Source organism: Corvus moneduloides, chromosome 21, assembly GCF_009650955.1.
Source record: "Corvus moneduloides isolate bCorMon1 chromosome 21, bCorMon1.pri, whole genome shotgun sequence".
In the NCBI taxonomy this organism is placed as follows: Eukaryota; Metazoa; Chordata; class Aves; order Passeriformes; family Corvidae; genus Corvus; species Corvus moneduloides.
This window is the reverse complement of record NC_045496.1, coordinates 1,029,020-1,051,195: the sequence shown is the minus strand read 5'-3', so window position 1 is coordinate 1,051,195 and position 22,176 is coordinate 1,029,020. Positions and strand designations below refer to the sequence as shown.

Genomic DNA, 22,176 nt, shown 5'->3' with positions numbered 1-22,176 from the left:
GGCTGCACAGCCCTGCTTGTTTTTTCCTTGCTTTGCAGCTGAAGAGAGGAGAAAAACTAATGAAAACAGAGCTCTGGAAGAAGCGCCAGGCCTGGAGTGGCTTCCGCCCCGATCCCCAGCAATTATCAGCCACATGCCAGATGTTCCGACGCGATGCCAATGTCAGAGAAAATAAATCTGTGTCAGGTTCAAGGTCCCTGCCGGGCCGGCACGCAGCGGCTTGCGGCTCAGCGCCGCACAAGGCAGGACAGAGCTGCGGGCCGGCCGCGGCCGCTTCCTCCTGCCAGGCATTGTTCCCCTGGGAAGCCCCGGCCTCACACCGGCCACTTGCTATTTTTGCAGCAAGGTGCTTTTGGGGGTAAATACGTCCCTGCCGGCCTTGGGCACTTTCCTCTGCGCGGGCCCTGGCCAAGGCTGTGGCCTGGCTCCTGCAGTGGGCGCGCGGCCACGGTCAGGGCCAGTGCATGGGCCGCGGTGCAGGCCTGGCTGGTGGCACGAGGGTGGAGTTGGGAAGGCCACGCTGAGTGGCCGCACAGGCACCGGGTATGGCCGGCTGCAGGCAGCCTCAGGGGTTCCTGGGGACAGGGAGGAGGTACAGACAGGTGACATTTTGGAGGCCACAGCACCTAGGAGGGAAGGATGAGGTGGGTCTGGCTTCCAGCAGCACGGGATATGCTGGGGAGGGGATGTTCAGGGCTGGGGATAGGCCCCAAAAGCTGCTGCCCTGATGCAGTGCTGTCCTGGCCAAGGGAGCAGCACAGCTCTGTGCCCTCGATGGGCTCAGGCACTGGCACATCCGTCACCAAAGCTCTGGCTGTTGGCTTGGAGACTGCCCTGTCCCATCTCCTTTCCTCATGGCCACGGCGCAGCCGGAGCCCACAGATCCACACCACCCGCTGTGGGCCGCAGTATGCTTTGGCTCCTTGCTGGTGCTTAGCCTTGATGCTCAGCAAAGCATATCTCCTGCTCGGATTTTATCTCCATCCACTCAGCTTATCGGCGCGGGGCAGCCCTCCTGCCTGCGCCACGTTCCCGGAGCGTGCCTGCAGCAGGTGTGGCCAGCACTACTGTCTGCCAAACGCCGCTGCCTGCCCGCAGTCCCTGACTCCAGGGCCCACGCCGATAATGCGCGCGCGGCGAGGACTTTGGCGATAGCGTTCCCATTGACATTACCTTGTCCCCCGCATTCTTCCGATGCCACACACGCCTTCGCTCGGGGCGCGGGCGGCCTGGCCATGGCGGCGGGTGCAGATGCTGTGCAGGCAGCACGGGGAAGCGCTGGTGGTCTCCTCCCGGGGGGACTCATTGAAATATCAGTCACATAGTTCTGCATAATTGGGACTTGGATGCAGCCTCTCTTTATGTTTCCTCTTGGCAGTTGCCAACAACATGAAGCACTCCTGGGTCAAAATGACAGCCTTTTGTTTACTATTCCTGCTTATGTGCCTCATTTTCTTCAAGGATAAGAGCTCTTTATAGGAATCTTTATTGTGATGAGGTTAGCAGAGAGAAAGATTTCTCTCCAGCTTTCTCTCTCTCTTTCACAGCTGATTAGCAGGGTCGGCCCACGAGGACAGTGATGTGGAGCACAGACCCAGCACTCGCCTCAGGGTCCCCCGAGCCATGAGCCATCCCCTCCAGCACAGCCCCAACCTGCTGGCCTCCCAGCACCCACTCGTGGCACCACTCCCCTCCTACTCATGGCAGGCTGCAGGGAGGGGATCCACCACCCCAATAAAGGTACTGCAAAATCCAACTGACCCCAGAGGCTTGGACAGGAGCTTACCCACAGCACACACCTCCTCTCCACGCTCTTACAAGCCCAGCCATGGTGAACCATTCTTCATCTGACCCCTGCAGTGGTGACCAATCCCATCAAACGCATCTGCACTTGGCAAACTGAGATGTGAGAGACTTGTGATGGACCAGACAACGGAGATCCACCAGTCTGCTCCACTCAGAACTCTGGTTTTCAGGTATGAACTCCAAAAGGACAGTGACTGGGTAAGGGATAAGGAGAGATGTGGAAGCAGTTGGTGACAGGATGGGGAGAAGCTCATGGAATAGACACGAGCAGGGTGGACATCAATGAAGAACCTTCCCCAACTCTGGAAAAAGCCCCATGGGACCATCCCAGCAGATCTTTCACCCACTGCTGGACTGACTGTGCTGCTGCAGGGAGGTGACCCAGCTGACCCCACAGCCCTGTCCCAGCCAGTGCCCATGGGGTGACACACTCCTGGGAACAGCCACTCCTGTCAAGAGGAAAGCAGCTTACCCTTGAAAGTTACTTTGCGAAGGTCAAGAGTGGGACTGTGACAGAGCAGCCTGACAAACGCATCTCCCTAAGTCCTTGGGCCCGATAATGTATGTCCCATGCAATGTTGACACTAGTGATCCACCAAAGATCAGGTTAACAAGTTTGACGTTAGTGACAGCGTGATTTGTTCCGCGCTGGCTCTGAATTCATAGAGCCGCTGGCCTTCGGTGATAAACTATTGCGCCGTGCACACGAGGCTGTGGCAGTTGTCACCCGCCAGAGCACCGAGATGAAAAGGAAGCAGAGCTCTAATCAAAATACAGTGGTCAGTAGGGGTTGAGCTGAAAATTAAAAGGTGCTGGTACTTTTCCCACTCCAGCCTCGCTTTCCAGGCAGCACCTCATGCCAGCACGGGGTGAGGGGAGAGGCTGCCTTGTCACCTCTGTGCAGCTCCAGCTTCGTTTGAAGGTGAGGACAAACCCATCACCCCACGTGCACAGAGCATCCTCTGCCACCTCCCGGGGAGCCCCACCACTGCCAACCTTCAGGGATCCCTCACAGGGAATAAATCCTGGGTGGCCCGGTGTCAGAGCGGCTGGAGCTGCTCTGCGGACACCGATGTAAATAAGGAAAATAACGCAAGGAGAAGGCAGGAGGCACGAGAGCACTCGGCGGAGGAGCAGGGCAGCGCGGGATGGAGGCGAGGCCCCGTGGGAGGGAGCAGCAGAGTGGGGCCACTGCTCACCTGGAGCTGCCCCTCGTGGCAGCAGCTCCCGAGTGGGCCTTCTGTGCACTCCCATACGCAGGAGCATAAACATGGAAAGTGCTGCTGAGGCTTTTAACACACACCCACCTCGGCAAGACAAGGGATTGCTAAACCACTCCTGCAGTTCCTCACTCCAGAGCGCGCTCCTCGAGCATCTCCAGTGCATTTGCTTGTTTGGATTGCACCTCCTCCTGCATGCCCTGCTCCTGCAGCACCCCATGGTGACAGTGACCCACCCGAACTGCTGCATGTTCTGGTCACCCCAGAGATCAGAACCCCTCGGTGACAGCAGTGCTGTGGCTGTGCTGTGCACGCAGGGGTGCAACAACCAAAAGGATAAAACCCATCCTCCTGCCTGCTCCCCTGGGACCCAGGAAGGAGATGGGGACCGCCACTCACCCATTGCTCGGCAGGGCCCAGAGTCCATGCAAACCTTCACTCTTCCATTGTCTCTATTCCTGTCACCCCTCAAGGTGCAAGTTTCCCCACCCAACCCTGCTCTCCGTTGAGGCCACTGCCAGTCCAGGCTGTGGCTGCTCTGGGCAGGGCTTGTGCCCTTATCCCAGTTCCCAGCCACAGCAGCAGCACACAGGCCTTTCCCACACCCACCAACCATTCCAGAAGCACAGCAGCAGGCAGGCTGGGGCTGCAGCTGCCACCCAGAGCAGCGCTGGGCTCCCCACCCTCATGGCGCCCTCCACCCTCATGGTGCCCTCCACCCTGAGAGAGAGCCGCCACCGAAAGGGGAAGGGACAAGCAGCCAGGAGACACCAGCAGTGCAGAACATTTCACATTTATTAGTTCATACAGCTAAACACTCACTAAACATGCATTCAACACTTATTGGTCACATTTCCACAGGTAGTCAAGTCCCAGAGCAGAGCAGCGGAGCAGGGGCAGGTCGGGCTGACACGGACCCGCCGGCAGAAACATTCATTTGGTCGTAGCGCGGTGAGGGGGCAGCTCCCGGTGCCCATTCCCCCCCGGGTGCAACAGGGCCAGACACACCCTCCTGCCCCAGCCCTGGCTCTGAGTGTGCCAATGTTCACCGTGTGTCATGCCGAGGCAACATCCTGCTTCCCTGATTTACACAAGGGATTGTGGGAAAAATGAACGGGAGAAACCACTTGGAACATCACCAAGAAGGATCCAACAACCAGGACTGACCCTCTTGGAAACATCCCTCAAACCAGCCAGGGGCTGACACCAGCAGCAAACCTGACCCGCTGCCTCCCCAGGCTGCCCATGACTGACACACGAGGAGCTGCGAGGTCCTGTGAGGTCCCAGGTTACAAACGCAGCCTCTGCACCAGGACTGAGCTGGAACCAGGCCTGTGGCTTGATGGGCACCAACAAAACCCAAACTGCCATGGGCCACAGCCTCCCCAGGGAGGGACACTGGAGCTCAGCCTCAGGCACGGGACACACAGCAGTGACAGGAGCCAAGCCCCAGCCCACGGGAAGGGAAACGCAACTCCAGCAATCACAGCCTCTCTTCCTCGCTGGCAACAGACACTGGCAGTATTTAGTTTTTCACACAATCCCTTTGAGATGATAAACAGGATGTCACACGAGGTAGTTTAGTTATGGAAATTGAGTCAATAATGTTATCAACTATTACAAGACATTTTATAAATTGAAAGAAAACAATGAATCACAAAAGGCTTTGTTAAGGTTGATCGTCATCTGGTCTCAATTTCTGTTTCTTTTTGCCCTTGGGGGCATTTCTTCCACTGAACCGTGTTGCTTCTTTCACAGACTTGTCAGAGGGCAGCTCACAGGAGCTATTTTTAATTTCTTTTTTCAAGGGAAAGACACTGCCTGGATTGGCCTCCCCAGCTTTTTGCAGGGCTGGTTTTAAACTCAGATCTGCAGATCCTGGCTGAGGGTGCTGGGAGGGGGTTTCAGCCCTGCAAATTTTTGCTGACTCTCACTCAGTGCTGGCCCTGTCTGTGGCTGGGACCATTTGGACACTCACAGCAGCTGTAACCCCGCCAGAGTCACACACCAGTGCCTTTCTCAAATTGTCTGGCTGTGCCTACAACCATAGTGAGAAAGTTGTACTGATGAAAATTAAGAACTCATAAGCAACAAACAAAGTACAGAGCACTGGAACTGGCTGCCAGGGACACAATGAGAAATTCCTGTTTCCCCTTTTCCATGAATACTGAAACATATTTCACACCAAAGGTAGAGGGATGAGGCAATGCAGAAATAGAGCCCCACAGACAGAGCTGGTCCCCAGCTGCCAGGTGGTGCAAGGGCACAGCCTCATACAGCCCCGTGCACCTTCGGGATGCTCTGCCCACAGGACCACATCTGAGCCTTCAGCAGGCAAACTTCCCACAGCCAAACCCAAAGCTTTTCCCCAAAATCCCCACATGGGACTTTGGTCAGCTCTCAGCGGGTCCTCCAGACAAGTCATGAAAGAAGCAACTGTTGCAACATCAAAACTAGGGTTTCTCTGGGTCACATTTAAATACTTATCCCTGAGCTTCTGTGCATTGAAACAACACACCATGAACACAGAGAAACACCACAGCTTGATACTGATAGCTATGCACTCCCCTCCATTTACACATCATCTACAACTTAAAAATTAGTTCCATACTTTAACTAGTTCCCCAAGTTTCCCCCTTTCTCCTGCCTTTCATGTGGCAGGGATGATTGCCGCTTATTATCCTGAGAAATAACAACATTTTCACAGACACCGAGCTTCATAGTTTCAAATCAAAACCAAGAAGGAAGAAAGAATGAATGGGAAATAGCACATTCACAGGAGAATCTTTTTTTTTTTTCCTTTTTTCCTTTTAAAAAATGTAGTGAAGATAAAAGAAATTCAAGGGTTTTTTTTAAAAGTTGGTTTGAAGGACAAGACTTAAACTCCTTTACCTGAGGTGGCTGTGGGTCTGTGCAGAAGCCTGAGGAGCAAGGGCAGATCCTGCTGGCACAGAGGGGGACGGCAGCAGAGGCACTCAAGCCTCTGCATGGGTGGGGATGGGGCCACCAAGGACCCCACCAGCAAGTGAGAGCAGCCCAGGAGCCCTGCTGGCACCCCTGGGACCCCTCACTCTCATGGGCGCCCACAAAGCAACACCCCAGCACTGGGAAAACGGGTGGTACTGGGGTGGCAGCTGCTCTGTGCAGGTACCTTGCAGCTGGCAATGCCACTGACCACTGGTCACTCTGAAAACGCCCTCTTTGGCCTGTGCGTGATGGGAGATGACAAAAGGTTTAAGAATTAAATCTCTGGATTTAAGAATTACAGAAGGATCCAGAGCCACTCCCTGATGGCCCAAAGCATGCAGTGCCTCTGCAGGAGTGAGAAGATGAAGGGCACTGGCACAGTTCACAGCTGAGCAGCATCCAGTGCCCGTGGGAAGTGAGGGAGCGCGAGGTCCGGCTGCAGCAGCTCTGCCCAGAGCCCAGCAGTGCTGCGGACCCCTGAGCACCCCGGCTGTCCCTCATCCCCCTGCCCTCTTGCAGGGCTGGGCATGCTGAGGACAGGGACTGGCTACTGACCCACACTGAGGGGTCAAGGCTCAGCCCACTTGGCAAGAGCCTGAGCTGAAGTGGAAGAGAACTCACTGACTTTCCAGAAGGTTCTGTTGAGGCCCTGGGATCTGGCAGTCGCGCTGGGACCGAGCCCCGTGAGCAGTGACCCCTTCCAGCTGCACCACGGAGCGAGGGCTCCTGGGCAGCCTCCCCTGAGCACGTGAGCCTGAGCACTTCAAATTTATGTTCCAAATCTCTGTTCGGATTAAAAGTAACTCTTCAGCTCTCTATCTGCACAGATGCTTTGAAGGAGAAGAGGGGGTCAGCCAGCCAATTTATCTTTCAAATCGGGGATAAAAATTGACTTGTCATGGCAGAAAATTCTACCAAAGACTATTATTGTTGATTGATTTCTCTATGACAGAAGGTCAGATAAGCAAGAGCAGATAGATACCAAAGATAATGAACTTCCCCCTACTAGCATTAAGCACAAATAAAATATGAGTCCCTGTAAACTGAATGTTACGTGAAGAATGGAACAAAAATTCCAGCCTTTCCAGGGTGTCCTTCAAACCAAATTCACAAATACATCTACCTAACGTCTCTACGTCTCTAGCTACATTCCTACCTTCTCATAATACCTGAGTTTGCAATGCAACACATTCACATTACCCTGTTTAAAAAACACAAGTCATTAGAGGACTTGGTGCAGAAGATATCAGGAATGACTGTCCGGTGATTCCGTCTGGTCTGTTTGCTGCTTCCTTACCTGTCAGTTCAGGAAGGATTTTCTACTCCCATAGCAAATGGGTATTTGGGAACGGATACTGCTGCCAATCAACCTTTGTAAAATTTGCTTTCGACAACAGAAAGTGGAACATTCATGTCCGTTTGTCATCATAACTGAATTTAGGTTTTTGGTTGTTGTTGGTACAGCATTAGTTTTGGGACGATATTTTGGAAAACCACAGATTACTCAATAGATTACTTTTGTTGGATAGCTGGCAACAAGATGACTGCTTTTATGTACACTAATTAAAACACTTATTCATCAACAGATTATAATAACTCAGTAACTGTAGAATAAAATCACTCCTATGCAATTTTAACAATTCCTTGAGTGTATAAAACAGCAAGCCAGAAATAACCCGTAATAAAAAGATCATATCAAGCTATTTGGAAATTAAACTTAAAAGCTGAGAAATACATTCTAACTTAGAAACAGGTAAACTAAAATCTTCCCCTGAACACGTGAGGTATCGGCTGTATGCAGAAGGCTTTCCTGAGAATACACACGTGTCTCATTGTACTGTCAGAAAGTAAATGAGATTTATGGAACCACCTTTGGATGTGAAGCTCCATCGAGCTGGGCCCAGCAGCTGTTACCCGTAACATCCTGTTTAAATAATGAAAAATGAACAGCTATGGACTTTTAGAAAAGGGAAACCATTGAGCTGGGAGATGCCCAAGCGGGATGCTCACGGTGAGGCAGCAGCAGGGCCCTGCCGCGCTCTGACCGCAGCCATCGGCACCACCACGGCCTGACCGGGACGTGCCAAACCAGGTCACAGCCTGCCTTGGGCTGCAACCCAGGGAGCACCCGCTGGGCCAGGGGGAGGGAGGGAAAGACGACTTTGGTGAATGGGATTTTTCTCCTGCTCACCATCACATTCATGCACAGCAGCTGCAGCCCGGCTGAGCTGTGCTCACTCTGTGCCACGCAGCTGTCACCAGGGAAAGACAAGAAGGTAGTGACTCATCCTTCCTACCCTGAAGGAACAAAAGTTGTTTCCACCAATATTTTTAAATCAGCATTCAAACACTTATTGAGGAGCCACCTTGCTAAGTGAATGCCAGATTTACATCTAAGGAGGCAGGGAAGGAAATCCAGCCAAGGCTGTCTAGGAAAATGACTGAGTCTTTGAATATTAACTCCTAATGAAGGAGATGAGAGCAAGAGCATCTCATCCAACCTCCCCACCACGAGCAGGAAATCAAGAGGTCACTCAAGAGAATGCCCAAGTTTAGCTAAACACCAGCACTTAGCAATCACTCAATCAGTTAATCAGCTGTCATTAAACCAGTTCTCCATCTGGAGTCGTGGGGAGCTTGCGAGATGGAAAATCCAAGCCTTGCAACACCTAGAACACAGCAGGTCGCCAAGCACAGCAGTAATGTTGTTTTTCCTGGGATTCCACAAGGAACAGCACAGTTCTGGCAGGATATAACTATGGAACATCCATTCCCTGAGTCCAGCAGAGAAAGCCATGCCAGAGGACACTGGAGTCCCTCCCCCCACTACACAGGGCCCATTTAGCACAGCATACATTAACTACTCCCAAAACGGGGATTGCTTCAATGCAGAAGCCTCAGGAGTCAGGTACCATGCTGGAGGAACACACTAACGGGGGCAATCCTGCCTCTTCTCTAAGTAGGATTTTCCTGCTTTTGTAAACCTAAAATGGATTTTAAGGAAGTGATGATAAAGTCCTTGCAGTTCTCTAGCAACAGTAGCACCTTTGTGTAATGCCAGGAGCCTGTTATGAACCCTTGAACACAATTTCAGAGAAATTGGCAGGTGTTGTGGCAACAGTAAGAGGGCAGCTGGCCAGGAGGGGCTGGGGCAGACCCCACCTGGAGCTCCCCAGATGGGACAGGGCCAGCAAGCCCCTTGGAGCACTGCCATCCCACTGAGAAACCTGCAACTGGAAACCACCAGGGGAAAAGAAATCAACTGCCTAGACAGACTTTTCCTTCTCCACTCCCTGCCTTTTTAAAATTAAAGAAAAAGCTTGGCACTTCTCTAGCACCCACTTCTCCAAAGTCGTCCCTTTGGGATACTAACAGCTCTGTTGACATTTGCTCTCTATGACAAATGCTTTTGGATGCAAATCATGGAAAGAGCAGTTCGTGAACAGCATCTTCTCTTTGAGGTAGTCTTAGTCATCTCGGTCCCCAGCCCCAAATACAAAAGAACTAATCCTAACAAACACTGTAACATTAAACATCTTCACATTCTGTAAACCGCTGGAGAATGCATTTGCTGCATTCTTACAGAACCATGTGCATCGTGTTGAAGATCATACATTCAACTCTGTCGTGAAATAAATATATAGGAAAAAGAGTAAAAAACCAAAAACAAACAAAAAAAAGATTCTTGCTACACGGGCAGGGAGGCCACTGCCCTGTCTCCTGCCTGGATGGCGTTTGCCCCTCTCCCGGGGTGAGCCAGCTCCCGGCCCGAGGCTCAGCATAAGGCACCGGCCGGGGCCAGCTGCGCTCACTCTTTGCTCACGCTCGTCTTGCAGGAATGTAGAACGGCCTTAAAAAGGAGAGGCAGCTGCTCCAGGGGGACATTCACCATTTTTCCTGGTAAGAAAGAAACCAGAATTAGCAGCCACTCCTGAATCAGATTTCAGAGACACCTAAGCCAGCAGCACTGGAGATGATTTTACCTTGAACTTCTCACAGAAACAGTTAATCATCCTACAGCTACATCAGACATTTGATATTCATTTTGACACAATATGATTTATTATTTACCGACAGAAAGCAAAATAAATGGGCAAAGTTAGATCAAAATGATTTCTCCACAATGGAGCAGTATTTACAGAAACTGGAAAAGACTAAATCCCATCTCAACCCAAAGTGCCTTGTTGATCTGCATGACTAAATTACAAGAGCTACTCTGAGATTATTATCTAGTTCATTATGATGAAGTAGGATGAAGCATATGGAGCCTTGACACAGGGAGGCAAGCATCTCCCTCTGCCATAACATTCAGAAACAAACAGTTTTAGTACCACCAGACCTTGGAGATCTAATTAGCGACACAACTGCAGTTGGGAATTCACCTGCAGATTTCCAAGGTCCAGACAAGTGGAAACATGGAGGTTCAGGTCTGCCTGAACTCTGCTGATCACTTTCTGCTTAGTTCAGGGATCCCTTTAATTCTCATGAGATACCTACTCGAACCAGGATTATACCCTTTTGAGACAAAATGCCCCCCATCTGGCAGTGAAAGAAGAAAAGGGGAGAATAAACGATGTACTTAAAGGGTGTCAGGTTGGAGCAAGGCACCTCTTCCTGGAGCAGGACTAACCCTGTGCCCACCAACATCACCAGGACACCTTCCCAAAAGCCCCTCTGACTGGGTGAGCTCAGGGCAATGGGATGGGCTTAAAGATGAGCAGAAGCTCTGACAGGAAGAGGTCCCACACAAACATCCTTAACCAAAGTCCACAAGAATTTCACTGCAGTAAGTTAATTATCATTTAAAAGCAAATTTCACTCCTTGCTCCCAGCGGGAGAAGTGCTCAGAAGTTACCTGCAATATACCGTATCTCTGGCAAACACATCATTAAATCCGGGAAGCGGTTTGGCTGGTGGGGGTATTTGTACTCCGTGAAGTCCTGGCAAACGTACCAGTACCGCTTATTCAGCTGCTCCAGCTGGGAGGCGTTGGTCAGACCCCTGATATCTGGAAAAGAATACAATTAGAGTAATGAAAGCAAGAACATCTCAGGAGAGCAGCAGCCTTGCGCTTACTGCCACTTCTTCAGGACAGACTGATTTCTGTCACTCTGATCTGGGTCCCTGCTTTGGAGACTGGCTTCCAGCACCTGGTTAGACCAATACAAAATTCCCATCTCCCTTCCTGCTGTGCCTGCATCATAGATGTGTCTTTACATGAGCGTCTGGATCCAGGATTTCCCTCCACAAAAGGCTGGGAAGAGAACAGCTAATGTCCTACACTGCTCATCTGCAGCTCAATGAATGCTCTTGGAGAGAACAGCCCCAGCAACCTGAAATCCCTGCCTGGCACAACACAGCCAGGTATCAGGGTTTGGTCCTCACAGCAGACCAGTGTAACACCTCCTCAGACAGAACACATTGGTTTTAGCTGTCTCATCTTGGCTGAGGACAATGCTCAGTTCTATAATTCAAGATATCATCACATTTCTCCCCATCTGCTTATGAATTATGTCACAGGAGCTTTATAAACTTGTCAAGTTCTTATTTTTAAATTTAGCTTTGCCAATGTCAGGCAACACACACATAGGAAAAATGGACAGGCAGGAAGTCCCACTGGCAGCATGCAGTGTGACCAGTGGCATTGGCACTGCCGGGTCCTGGGGAGGATCTGGCACAGGAGCGAGGAAGCTGAGGAGCCTCAGAGCAGGCTCAGTGCTTGGAGACCATCTGACGGAAGAGGCATTGATCTACTGCCCAAAAGCTGACTTTTAAAAATAAGTCTCAGGTATTTCACATAAAAAATTGCAAACTTCAACTAAAAATAAAAGAAGACAGGAAGTTAATGAAAATACATTTTGGAAAACAATGGAGACAGCTTGAAAAGTGCATTATCCAGTGTCAGGAAACTGCCCAGGGAAGCAAACCGGAACCTCAGCCCGGCACAGATTGAAGCGTCAGCATTATCTCCCTCTGGAAATGAGTGGGGGAGGAGGGAGTCTGCAGCACAATTTTACAGACTGCAACTATCTTTCATAGTACAAAAGACTTTGGAGACATTTATTTCCAAAATTACAGCTGAACACTATTCACTGAGCATTTGTCTCTGCATGGATTTTGAAATGCCCAGGGTCCTGAAGCAGCCTGAACTGTCAGCTTTAATATGCCACTTAATCAACAGGAGGATACAGCCCTTTCCTAGGCTGCACTCACGGCCTGCATGTACATACTTCATTCGTGATTACCTTTCACTTTGTAGAGTCAGATTTAGGTATAGAACCTAAAAAGCAGGAACCCAGCTAAGTGACCTAAGGATATATCCTGAAGGTAAACATGTTAACGAGCCAGAAAAGCTCTAAAAAAGGGAGGACCAGTCTTACAAATTCACCCTTTGAAGCATAAAAATGAACAAGTGAGGCTGGTACCTCCTCTTTGCCGACTCACCTTGGTTTAGGAAGTTGATGGCTTTCATGCACGCGTACTCCTCGTTGCTGACCTTCAGCTGGCTGAACTTGCGAAAGAGGTAGATCAGCCGCTCCATCACCTCCATCCCCTCTTCACTGAATCTGGAGGACAGAGATCACACATCAGCACACACAGCACACGGACTGAACAGTGAAGATGAAGCTTATTAAAGTAACTTCAGAGATTTTAACATCTTGCAAGATAATTTTTAAAAATTTCGTCAAAACTGCCTGAAGTCTGCTGGTACCAAAAATAAGGAGGAAAATGTCTCAGTTACAAATGCAGAATCATAGAACCATGGAATGGTTTGGGTGGAAATGACCTCAAAGCTCATCCAGTTCCATCCCCCTGCCATGGGCAGGGATACCTTCCACTAGACCATGTTACTCAGAGCCCCATCCAGCCTGGCCCAGGGATGGGGAGTCCATGATCTACAGATATTTGTAGGAAAAAAACCTCTCTTGGTGATTCAGTTCACCACCAGCCTGTTCTGACAGCAGAGAAGGTTTCACAGAGCCAGGAATCTGCAGTGAAGCTGGTGACAGAGATGGGTGAGACGGGGCACACTGATGCACAGGGAACACAAACCTCCCCCAAATCCCCTGGGAAATTTCCTGATGGGGATTTTGTGGGCGCAGAATGAGATCCTCCTGCTAAAGAGGGTGCCACACTTCATCAGGAGTAATACCCCATGTGCATCACAGAAAAGCCATGGGGAAGGACCAGGCTGGAGTGGAGCAGGAGGGTGTGGAGGGCTGTGGGTGTCTGCAGGCACCTTCATCATCCCACGCTTGCCCAGGGCCAGAACAGCCTCTTGGGAACACATCTCACAGCAATACCCCCAGCTTCAAAGAAACCACATATTGCAGAAGCGCTCAGAAGTGGGACAGAAGTGTTTCGGGAAGCTTCAGTGTGCTCTGGCATTGTGCAGCACAAAGAATAAGAGCACAGCCAGCAAGCCATCTCTGAATAGAACAGAAATAGAACCTTTTTCACTGAATAATACCTTATTTTGGCATGTGTGTTTGTTTACTTCAAAGTTATTTGTAAAATGCATGATGGAGTTTGACCTCTGTGAAGTGAAAACAAGCTGTCTGAACTCCAGGTCAGTTCTTCAAGAAAGTAATATTGTAAGCGATGAAAGCCTTGTCGGCTAATCTAAAGTTGTACAAGTTTTCTTGCTCTCCAGTTGACATTAAAAATCTTGCAGGTGCAAGATTGCAAAGCTCAAGAAGTTAATGAGCACAAAGACCACTCAGTCATCTGCTGGGTTTAATTGTTTTTAGAGCATGCACATTTTTACCAGCCACTCATCACTACATAAATCCAGGAGAGCTCTTCTCTCATCCCTGCAGTTGAACTGTCTTACTTTTCTGCGCATACTTTCCTCCCCCTTTCAAACAAAGCTGTTCTGTTTTTCACAGCCCTATTTCTTCTCGAGGACTGACTCCTCCACACACTTTTCCTCACAGTTTACACCAGGCAAGTTTCTGGCTGGGAGTTATCAGGATCAGCTGGGGAGGAGGGGGAAGGGAAGTGCTATCAGGAGTGATGGGGGAGGTCAGGAGTCTATTCATTTCATATTCATCTTCAGAAAAACAGTACAATAAAAGAAAACATTTGATCTAGCAGGCAAACAGAACATTTAGCCAGCTGTTAGAGGCAATTAAAACACAGGGGCTGGGGAGCTCATCCTATGCCTTTGTTTGTCACCTATGCTTTAGCACTGCTCTTGTCATTTTGCTAAATAAGAGCAGAGATTAACCCTGAAGTGCCAGACCATCCCTGCTCAGTGAGATTTCTCCAACCAGGTGTGAGCTCTAACGAAATTCCCTTTGCAGTCACTCCTGATCAAAGCCAGTGGAGCCGGGGCCTCTCCGAGAACGCCCACAAATGGGACACCTCTCCAAAAGGGCCCCTCTCAAATCCAAAGGGACCAGCTTTTCCATGAGTGCTTTGGACAGGGAGACTGATACCCATGAGCTATCCCACTGCTGCTGGAGACAGTCAAGCCATGGCTGAAGGACCATGAAGACAAGTGGGAGGGAGCCACACAGCTCCAAACTCTCATCTGTGCAGCTTCCCACTAAATGGCTTCTTGGGTGTGCATTCTCCCAGGTTACTAATGACAATTAATGACACTTGAAAAGCTAAATCACAAGAAGAGACTGCAGAAGCATTCCTCTCCCAAGAACACCTATTTTCATCCATGTGCACAGATCTTCTCTGAAGGACCTTCAAGACGACCAGCTCTGAATTGCCGGTTTCTGCAGGGCGAGGATTCCTCCTTTGTCTTGTTGTCTTACCTCTCGCTTGCATTTACCACAAACTCAAAATGAAACAAACCCTTCCCTTGTGAGGGTCTGACCAGGACAGCAGGAACAAAAGGACAGCTGAATGCAGGAACAAGTGTCATTGTGGTTTTCTATGACCCTCAGTGCTCCTCGCAGGAGCGGCACCAGATGCACGATGAATGGCTGCGCAGAGCAGCGCCGCAGAGGAACCTGTCCCAGGAAATGAGACACCTGGGTCCAGCTCTCCGCTCCCTGCCATGGGCTCAGCCAGCCAGTGCCTCTGCTTGTTACAACAGATGCACAAAGGAGCCCCCAAGAACCATGAGACGCTGCAATGGCCGAGGATCACAGCAGCGTTTCAAATCTCTGCTCATCAGACATCGGATCCCCCGGTGACTCCGGCAGCATCGCGAGCACAGCAAGGGCAGAGCGCGAGGGGCAGGTGTTTAAAGGGAGGATGGGCAGCAGTTTCCCTAAATCCTACCTATTCTGCCATAGTACTGTGAGATTGTGACTCTACTACCAAAAGAAGAATCTGTCTGGCACCAAGACTACAAAATAAAATATCCAAACCAAAAAACAACACCCCTGGCCAAAATGATAAATGAAAGGCAGGTTCCTCAGAGCATCAGATAGTCTGTACCATGGAAAAAACAAGAACTAAGTTGCAACATCTTTAAATTTATGTAACCAAAACAATGAAATAGCAATTAATAATGAACACTTTGATAATACAGACAACCAGCTTTGTGAACAACCTTTCCACTGGCCCAAAGGGTTTTTAAGTAAGACTTTCTTTCCTTTGTGTCAGGGTTACCCAAAGTGTTGGTTAGTTTTACCCTCCTCATAAAAAGGTGGCTTGTAGGGCTGTGTTGTAGGACAACAGCATTGCTACATGAAATTCAAACAGCCCCACACAGCAGTGTGCCCTTCCCCTGCAGAAAGAAGTTGTGATCCAGCACTGACTAACCAGGATGTGCTTTCTAAGCCTGGAACAACTGTTCCCTAAGAAATAGAGAAGGAAAACAGCCACATGTGAAGTGACCTGTCCCCAGAGGTGGTCAGAGGACACCTGACTGTTGGGCTCCCCATGGCTCCTCCTCTCCAGATCTCGCTGCCTCACCCTGGGCTCAGCCCATCTCACCTGTGCAGCTCGTCGTCAGAGGGAGAGTACTTGGAGGTGACATCCGCAAGGTCACCAAAGATCTGCTTGCTGTAAACAGTCAGCGAGGAGAGCAGGATCAGCTCCTGCCACGTAGAGCTGAGCAGGCAGGTATAGTCCTTGATGGAGAGTTCGCAGAAGAACGGCAGCTTCTTGATCCAAGCAATCTGCCTGAAAAGCAATTCATCCGCCAGACGACACAGCAATGCAAACAGCTCTGCCTGAGTCACTTTATACCTGCAGGCACAGTTAATACAAAGGCAGAAAAAACATTAAAAACTTTTAATGACATCACCTGATGAGGCACTTGAAAACAAGGCAAATGCCAAAGGAATTTGGCAGTGCCCACGGTCAGCACCCACCCTGCCCGGGCAGGGGCTGAGGGGAGTCCCTGCAGCCCCTGGGGTCACCCACCTGCCCAGCACCCAGCCTGGCCAGACCACGTAGCCTGGAACCCCACGCCAGGCCCGTGCACCCCAGCTCCAGCCCCAGGCAAGATGGGATGGGGGCTGGTTTGGTGCTTGCACTGTGGCTGCATCTCGCCCCAGGGGATGCGCCCGCCGTGCCCGCGAGTCACACGCACCCGTCCTCGATGAGCATGGGGGTGCCAAGCGGCTCCAGGTCCTCGGCACACACCAGCTGGGTGATCAGGCTGTGCGACTGCGGGTCCAGGCTGCGCGTCTGCGGCGGCACCAGCGCCGAGTGGGCGGAGTAGCTAAAAAGGTGCGGCAGGTACTGGTAGTGCGTGGACACCGGCGTGCCCAGGTACTGATCCCTGAGTGCAGCGAACCCGTTCAGCTCCACGGACCTACTGGAAAAGGAAAAGCTCTTTAATACACCCCAAAACTCCACCTGATTCATTACAACATCGCACCCAGCTCCATCAGAAACGTTAACAAAAATAGGGAAAGCAAACAGAGTGGAAATGCCTTTGTGTTTAGACCCTACCGTGGAAAGAGCCCAGTGTGCACTGGCCACATGTCCAGCCTGGCTGGGCACTGGTTCCATGTGGTGGAAATCTGCAAGCTGCTGCTGAGCTGCCATTCAGGGAGCAAAGCAGAAACCCACCTGTGCCCAGCCTTTCCACCCCAGCTTCCTTACAGGGCCAGAATTTAGGATCTCACATTAAGTACTTACACAGCCAGTGAATACAAACAAGGCCAAGCTTAAGCTGCAACTGAAAGTAGATGGGATCAGGTCTGAGATTTTTGCTGTGTTTGCAACCAAAGGCTGCATCAGGAACTGCGTTCAGGAGGTTTGCACTTGCAGTAGCCAACTTTAATGTAACACCATCAATTACTAACACAAATGGTTTTATTTTCAAAATCTGAGCACAGTGCAGAGAAAGAGCTTATGCAGAATGAGCAGCGAAGGGTGATAAAGTTCTCAAGATCTGCAGAAAACACAATCAATATAAATTGAGGTATATTTTAAACGTAATTTTAACTCAAGATTGTCCTCCTTTGCTCATGAACATCTCGCGCCCCAGTTCAATTTTTTTCAATCCAGTGCCAGTTTGTCTTAGAACACAATCAGAGAGGTAAGAACCTGCTGCATTGACCAGTTTACACAGAGATGCCCTCACATGTTTTCCCTACACTGACCCCAAGTATCACTCAGGGAAAGAAATCCAAGATTCCTGTAACACCAAATTCTTCCAGGGGTCATTCCCACCTTGAAGATGGAGTAGAAACAGGTGAAGGCTGGTTGCTCTCAGAAACTCCATTTCCAGGGGAACTATGGTCACTGTCTCCGTTGTTGCTCCATGACATGTTTGCCTCTCCCTCAAATTCTTGCCCAGACATAATTCTCTCAATCTCTTCCTCTGATATCTGTCAAATACAGGACACAATGGTTACTTTGGCTGGGAACAGAAAAGCAGAGCCTCTGTTTGCAAACACCTTGTTCAATCACACCCAACAGAGCTGACCCCCCCCACGCCCTGCAGGTACCACATCCTTCCTCTGCATTTAACAACACACACAAAAAATTCTATTTACAGGTAATCGTGGTGACCTCCAGCTCCTGCAGTATCATTCAAGTGAGGGTAGCACTGTAGACAGGAACTGACACATGAAAAGATGATGTCAGATGAACATGGCAACAAGCTGTAAATCAGCCACCGTCACACCATGAAAAACCTGGGAGTAATTGAGGCCAGTGCATTGGGAACATCACTCAGGACTGGCAGAGGGAAAGGCAAACAGGAGGTGGGGCAGGCTCTGGTTTGATAAAGCAATCAAGAGGCAAGGTGACATATATAAAATCAGTCAGGAAAACATTTACAGGGAGACAGAGTTCCCTATTTTCCTCCAGATAAGAACCAGCTGGCACCTGAAGTATCAATTGAGCATCTAATACTTAAGTTCTAGAGAGTAACATATACAAAGCTAAAATGGACTAAAAAAAATTTTAAAATTGAGTCACTGTAATATAAAGTTTCAAGAAAGTGCTGGGCATGCTCCTGGAGGAATGTTCCACCACTAAGGGGGAAAATGCAACAAAAATTTAGAGGCTTCTTTATTTTTAAATTCTGTGTATGTCCCTTAATGTGCACAGCAGGAAACAGGTTTGTGTGGTTCCAGGCAGGCTGTGTCTGCCACTGACCACAGGCACCTGAGTGCCCAGCAGGGCAAAGCAGTGCTTGCTTGGCTCCTCACGCTTTGGGCTGGGCCAAGTGCTCCTTCCCTGGAGGAGTGCTCCTTCAGCTGGGCACTCAGACTCACAGAATTTGCTTCAGTGTTATTTCTATTTTGCTAAAATAAACAGTAAACTTTTAAAAGACCCCTTTTCCAGAAGCAAGCTGGAAATGGCCATCATTTCTCAGGCATGCAGCACAAACTGCTGTGCTGAATTACCTCGTGCTTTACAAGGCATCTCTGGACAAGCTGTGCCATCAATCAGAGAGACATTTACTGGTGCCCTGCTTGCCTCAAGTGAAGGGATTGCAGCAGACAGATGGAGATTTACTGGGAGCCATGGAGGGACAGACGTCCTTGTGTGTCCATGCAGCACCCTGGGACAGGCAGCAGCCAGCTCTATTTACCAATCTACAGCTCATGACGTGTTTCTGGCAGAGTCAGAGCCGTGCCACGCCAGTGGGAGGCACGGCTAGGGATGATGGAGGCTCGACCAAGCCAGCCCCAGCCCAGGCTGAGCAGCCACGGTCTGAGCCCAGTCCAGCCCAGGCCAGGAGACGAAAAGCAGAATGGAACCATGGAGGGACAGCCACACGTGCTCACCTGGACAGGTCCGATACTTTTGTTTCTGCCTCCTGGCATGCCATCCTCTCTGATTGCTGAAAGATACAACCAAACTCGGGTGAGGAACACTACTGCTGGGTTATTCCCAGAGTATGTATGAAGGTACCTATTTATTTTGAAAAAAAACTTTATACTTTAAAAGATGCCGTTTTTTCATTAGAAGTTTACAGAGAAACCTCCAGTGCTTGAGCAGCACACACCATGGTTCTCACCCCAAAAGGCAAGGACACGTCGATGGGGCTACAAGCACTACTCTGGGACTTTAGTTTCTTCATGTGCTCCTTGAGGGACAGGTAATGAAGAAACAGCAATCCTTTATCACAATTAATTCCAGCATAATTTGAGAAGTGGCACACGGTAAGGAACCCTATTTGACCCCTGGAAATAACCCAATGAATGCCCAGGACTGCTGGAAAATGAGATGTGGAGGCCTGCACATCTAACTCCACTGTCCACAGCCCTGTAAAGCACCACGAGCCAGAGTCCACTGACCAGTGCTGCTACCAACACAGACACAAAGCACTGCACTGGTGACTGCTAACCCTGCTGTCACTTCAGAAGTCACATCTACAGCCACTACAGAAAACGGAGGGGGGATGTTTGACCCTGCTGGTCACTTGGAAAGTCGTCGTTTAAAACTCAGGTTACCAGGATGAGCTGCACAGCTGCGTTTCAGAGAGGCAGCCTCATTTCTCAGTACAGCAGCTGCATTTTTAAGGCTCTTTAAGCAATTTCCAGGGAGCTCCAGTGAAGCCCAGTTAAGGAGATTAACCTGGAGCAGCTTCTCTGCCTTCCTCTTCCCTCTGCCTGTCTCTGCAGAGGCCAGTGGCAGCCCTGCTCCTCGTGTGCCTCCCCTCCCAGGCTGGTCCCCCCGTTTATCAGGGCCCGACCTCTTTCCCACCACGACCTGGCCAGACTTGGCAGGAGGCTCTCCCCAGCTGCACGGTGACCTTGCTGCTGCATGGCCTCACCCTGCTTGGCACACGGGGCTGCAGGAGGCCCTCCCGGAGCAGAAAATGACACAAAATTTAAGGAAAAATTTCTGTCCCAGAAAAGCCACGCTGCTGCCTGGTTTGAGATATCCTCAGCTCACTCAAATCCTCCTCGTGTGCCTCGAGGCTGCACCCACAGCTCAGGGAGTGCCTCAGCAGGGCAGAGGAGAGGCACATCCGGCCACGGGAGCTGAACTGCAGCTTCCCAAACCCCAGCCACCAACCCGGGCAAGGCACAGCACTGGGGGAAGGGTCCTGGTGCCTGACCACTGCACCAGCCCGGCACCAGCAGGGCAAGGATGCCCACGGACCCTTCCACCACCACACCACGGGACAAGCAGTGGGTTTAATTCTTCTAACACTAAGTCCATCCCCTCCATGCAACAGCCAGTATTTTTATTTCAAACACCAGATAACACTCATTTAAGCACACTGGAGAAGCCATAAACACATGATATAAAACAACTGTGATTACCTTTCACATCACGTAAATCTCTTACGATATAGCAAGATAACAAGCTCATTTTAACAAACAAGGCTGTTTATTTCCTATGAAAGCTCTTTATAAAAAATATCAGTTTCTCACTAAAAAGCTAAAAAGAATTATGTAAAAAAAACCTGTCATTGTTAGCTGTTACACCCTTTAGGTTTCTTTAACTTAATGGAACTACAGGAATTCTGGGGGAACTTCTCTCATTTTCCAACGTATTTTACCACTAACTATGATTTAGAAGCTTCTCTTCAGCTCACTACATTATGAGCCATGGGCATAAATAGTCTTGGTCTTTTGAATTCAAAGCATAATTGTAGCAGACAATAGCTTACACCTGCAACAAAATGTAGGGATGTTTTTGCTGGTGGTCCATCAAAAAGGCATCAAGAGATCTGAATGGTTCCCTAACACAGAAGGACCCTCTAGAATACCATCCTGGTCCTGGGCTGCATGACAGCCAGTCTCCTCAAAGCTGGTTTTCCTACCAATGCTGAACTCTGCACCTTATCTGGATTTAAAAGGGATTGTATTTAGACCTCGTATGGAAGAGATTTTCCAACCCAGCGATGCCATAACTTGGGCACCAGGGCAGGAAGAGAAAGCTCCAGAACCCAACACTGAGGACCTTCAGGGCTGTCCGCAGCCTCCTTGGCCTTGGCAGAGACACCGGTGGTGAGTGGAATTCACGCACTTGTTTGGAGAAAGAAGGAAAAGGAAAGAAGCAAATGAAGAGAAGAGGAAAGGAGGAAAAGCAAGGGAAGAAGGGGAGCAGGGAAGGGCGTGCGGCCGGCAGGTGGCGCTGCGCCCCCGCGGGTGAGGGCCCGACCCTCGGGTGAGGGCCCCGAGCCGCTCCCAGACCCACAACACACCCCGACCCCAGACCCACAACACACCCCGACCCTCGGGTGAGGGCCCCGAGCCGCTCCCAGACCCACAACACACCCCGACCCCAGACCCACAACACACCCCGACCCTCGGGTGAGGGCCCCGAGCCGCTCCCAGACCCACAACACACCCCGACCCTCGGGTGAGGGCCCCGAGCCGCCCCCAGACCCACAACACACCCCGACCCTCGGGTGAGGGCCCCGAGCCGCCCCCAAACCCACAACACACCCCGACCCCAGACCCACAACACACCCCGACCCTCGGGTGAGGGTCCCGAGCCGCCCCCAGACCCACAACACACCCCGACCCGAGACCCACAACACACCCCGACCCTCGGGTGAGGGCCCCGAGCCGCCCCCAAACCCACAACACACCCCGACCCTCGGGTGAGGGCCCCGAGCCCCATGCAGACTCACAATAAACCCCCTGATTCCCCCTGATCCCCCAGGGCGGAGGCCAGCTCTCCCATCTCGGCCCCTGATGCATTTTCTAAGGAAGATCCTGGTGGATTTGCAGTGAATTTATGGAAGTTTCAGTGCCTCTGACAGGCGGCTTTTGCATGAGCGATGGCCCAGAGGCCATAAACAGCCACATCTAAAACCATGTGGTGACACTGGGGTTCGGCAACC

At 50.6% G+C, this 22,176-nt stretch overlaps 1 protein-coding gene across 4 annotated transcripts in view; it reads right to left on the bottom strand.

Annotated features, from left to right (window-relative positions):
• Positions 1-3,803: 3,803 nt before the first annotated feature.
• Positions 3,804-22,176, bottom strand: part of NR6A1 (nuclear receptor subfamily 6 group A member 1) — a 76,758-nt gene continuing 58,385 nt past the window's right edge. For 3 of the 4 annotated variants that reach the window (XM_032130783.1, XM_032130785.1, XM_032130786.1), the window contains 7 exons: positions 19,157-19,212; positions 17,589-17,746; positions 16,498-16,725; positions 15,897-16,151; positions 12,438-12,559; positions 10,849-11,001; positions 3,804-9,890 (listed from right to left, as the gene is read on the bottom strand). In XM_032130783.1, coding sequence (XP_031986674.1) covers positions 9,802-9,890; positions 10,849-11,001; positions 12,438-12,559; positions 15,897-16,151; positions 16,498-16,725; positions 17,589-17,746; positions 19,157-19,212 — 1,061 coding nt within the window. In that variant the 3' untranslated portion in view covers positions 3,804-9,801. The remainder of the gene's footprint in view (positions 9,891-10,848; positions 11,002-12,437; positions 12,560-15,896; positions 16,152-16,497; positions 16,726-17,588; positions 17,747-19,156; positions 19,213-22,176) is intronic. The other variant, XM_032130784.1, reaches the window with a different exon arrangement.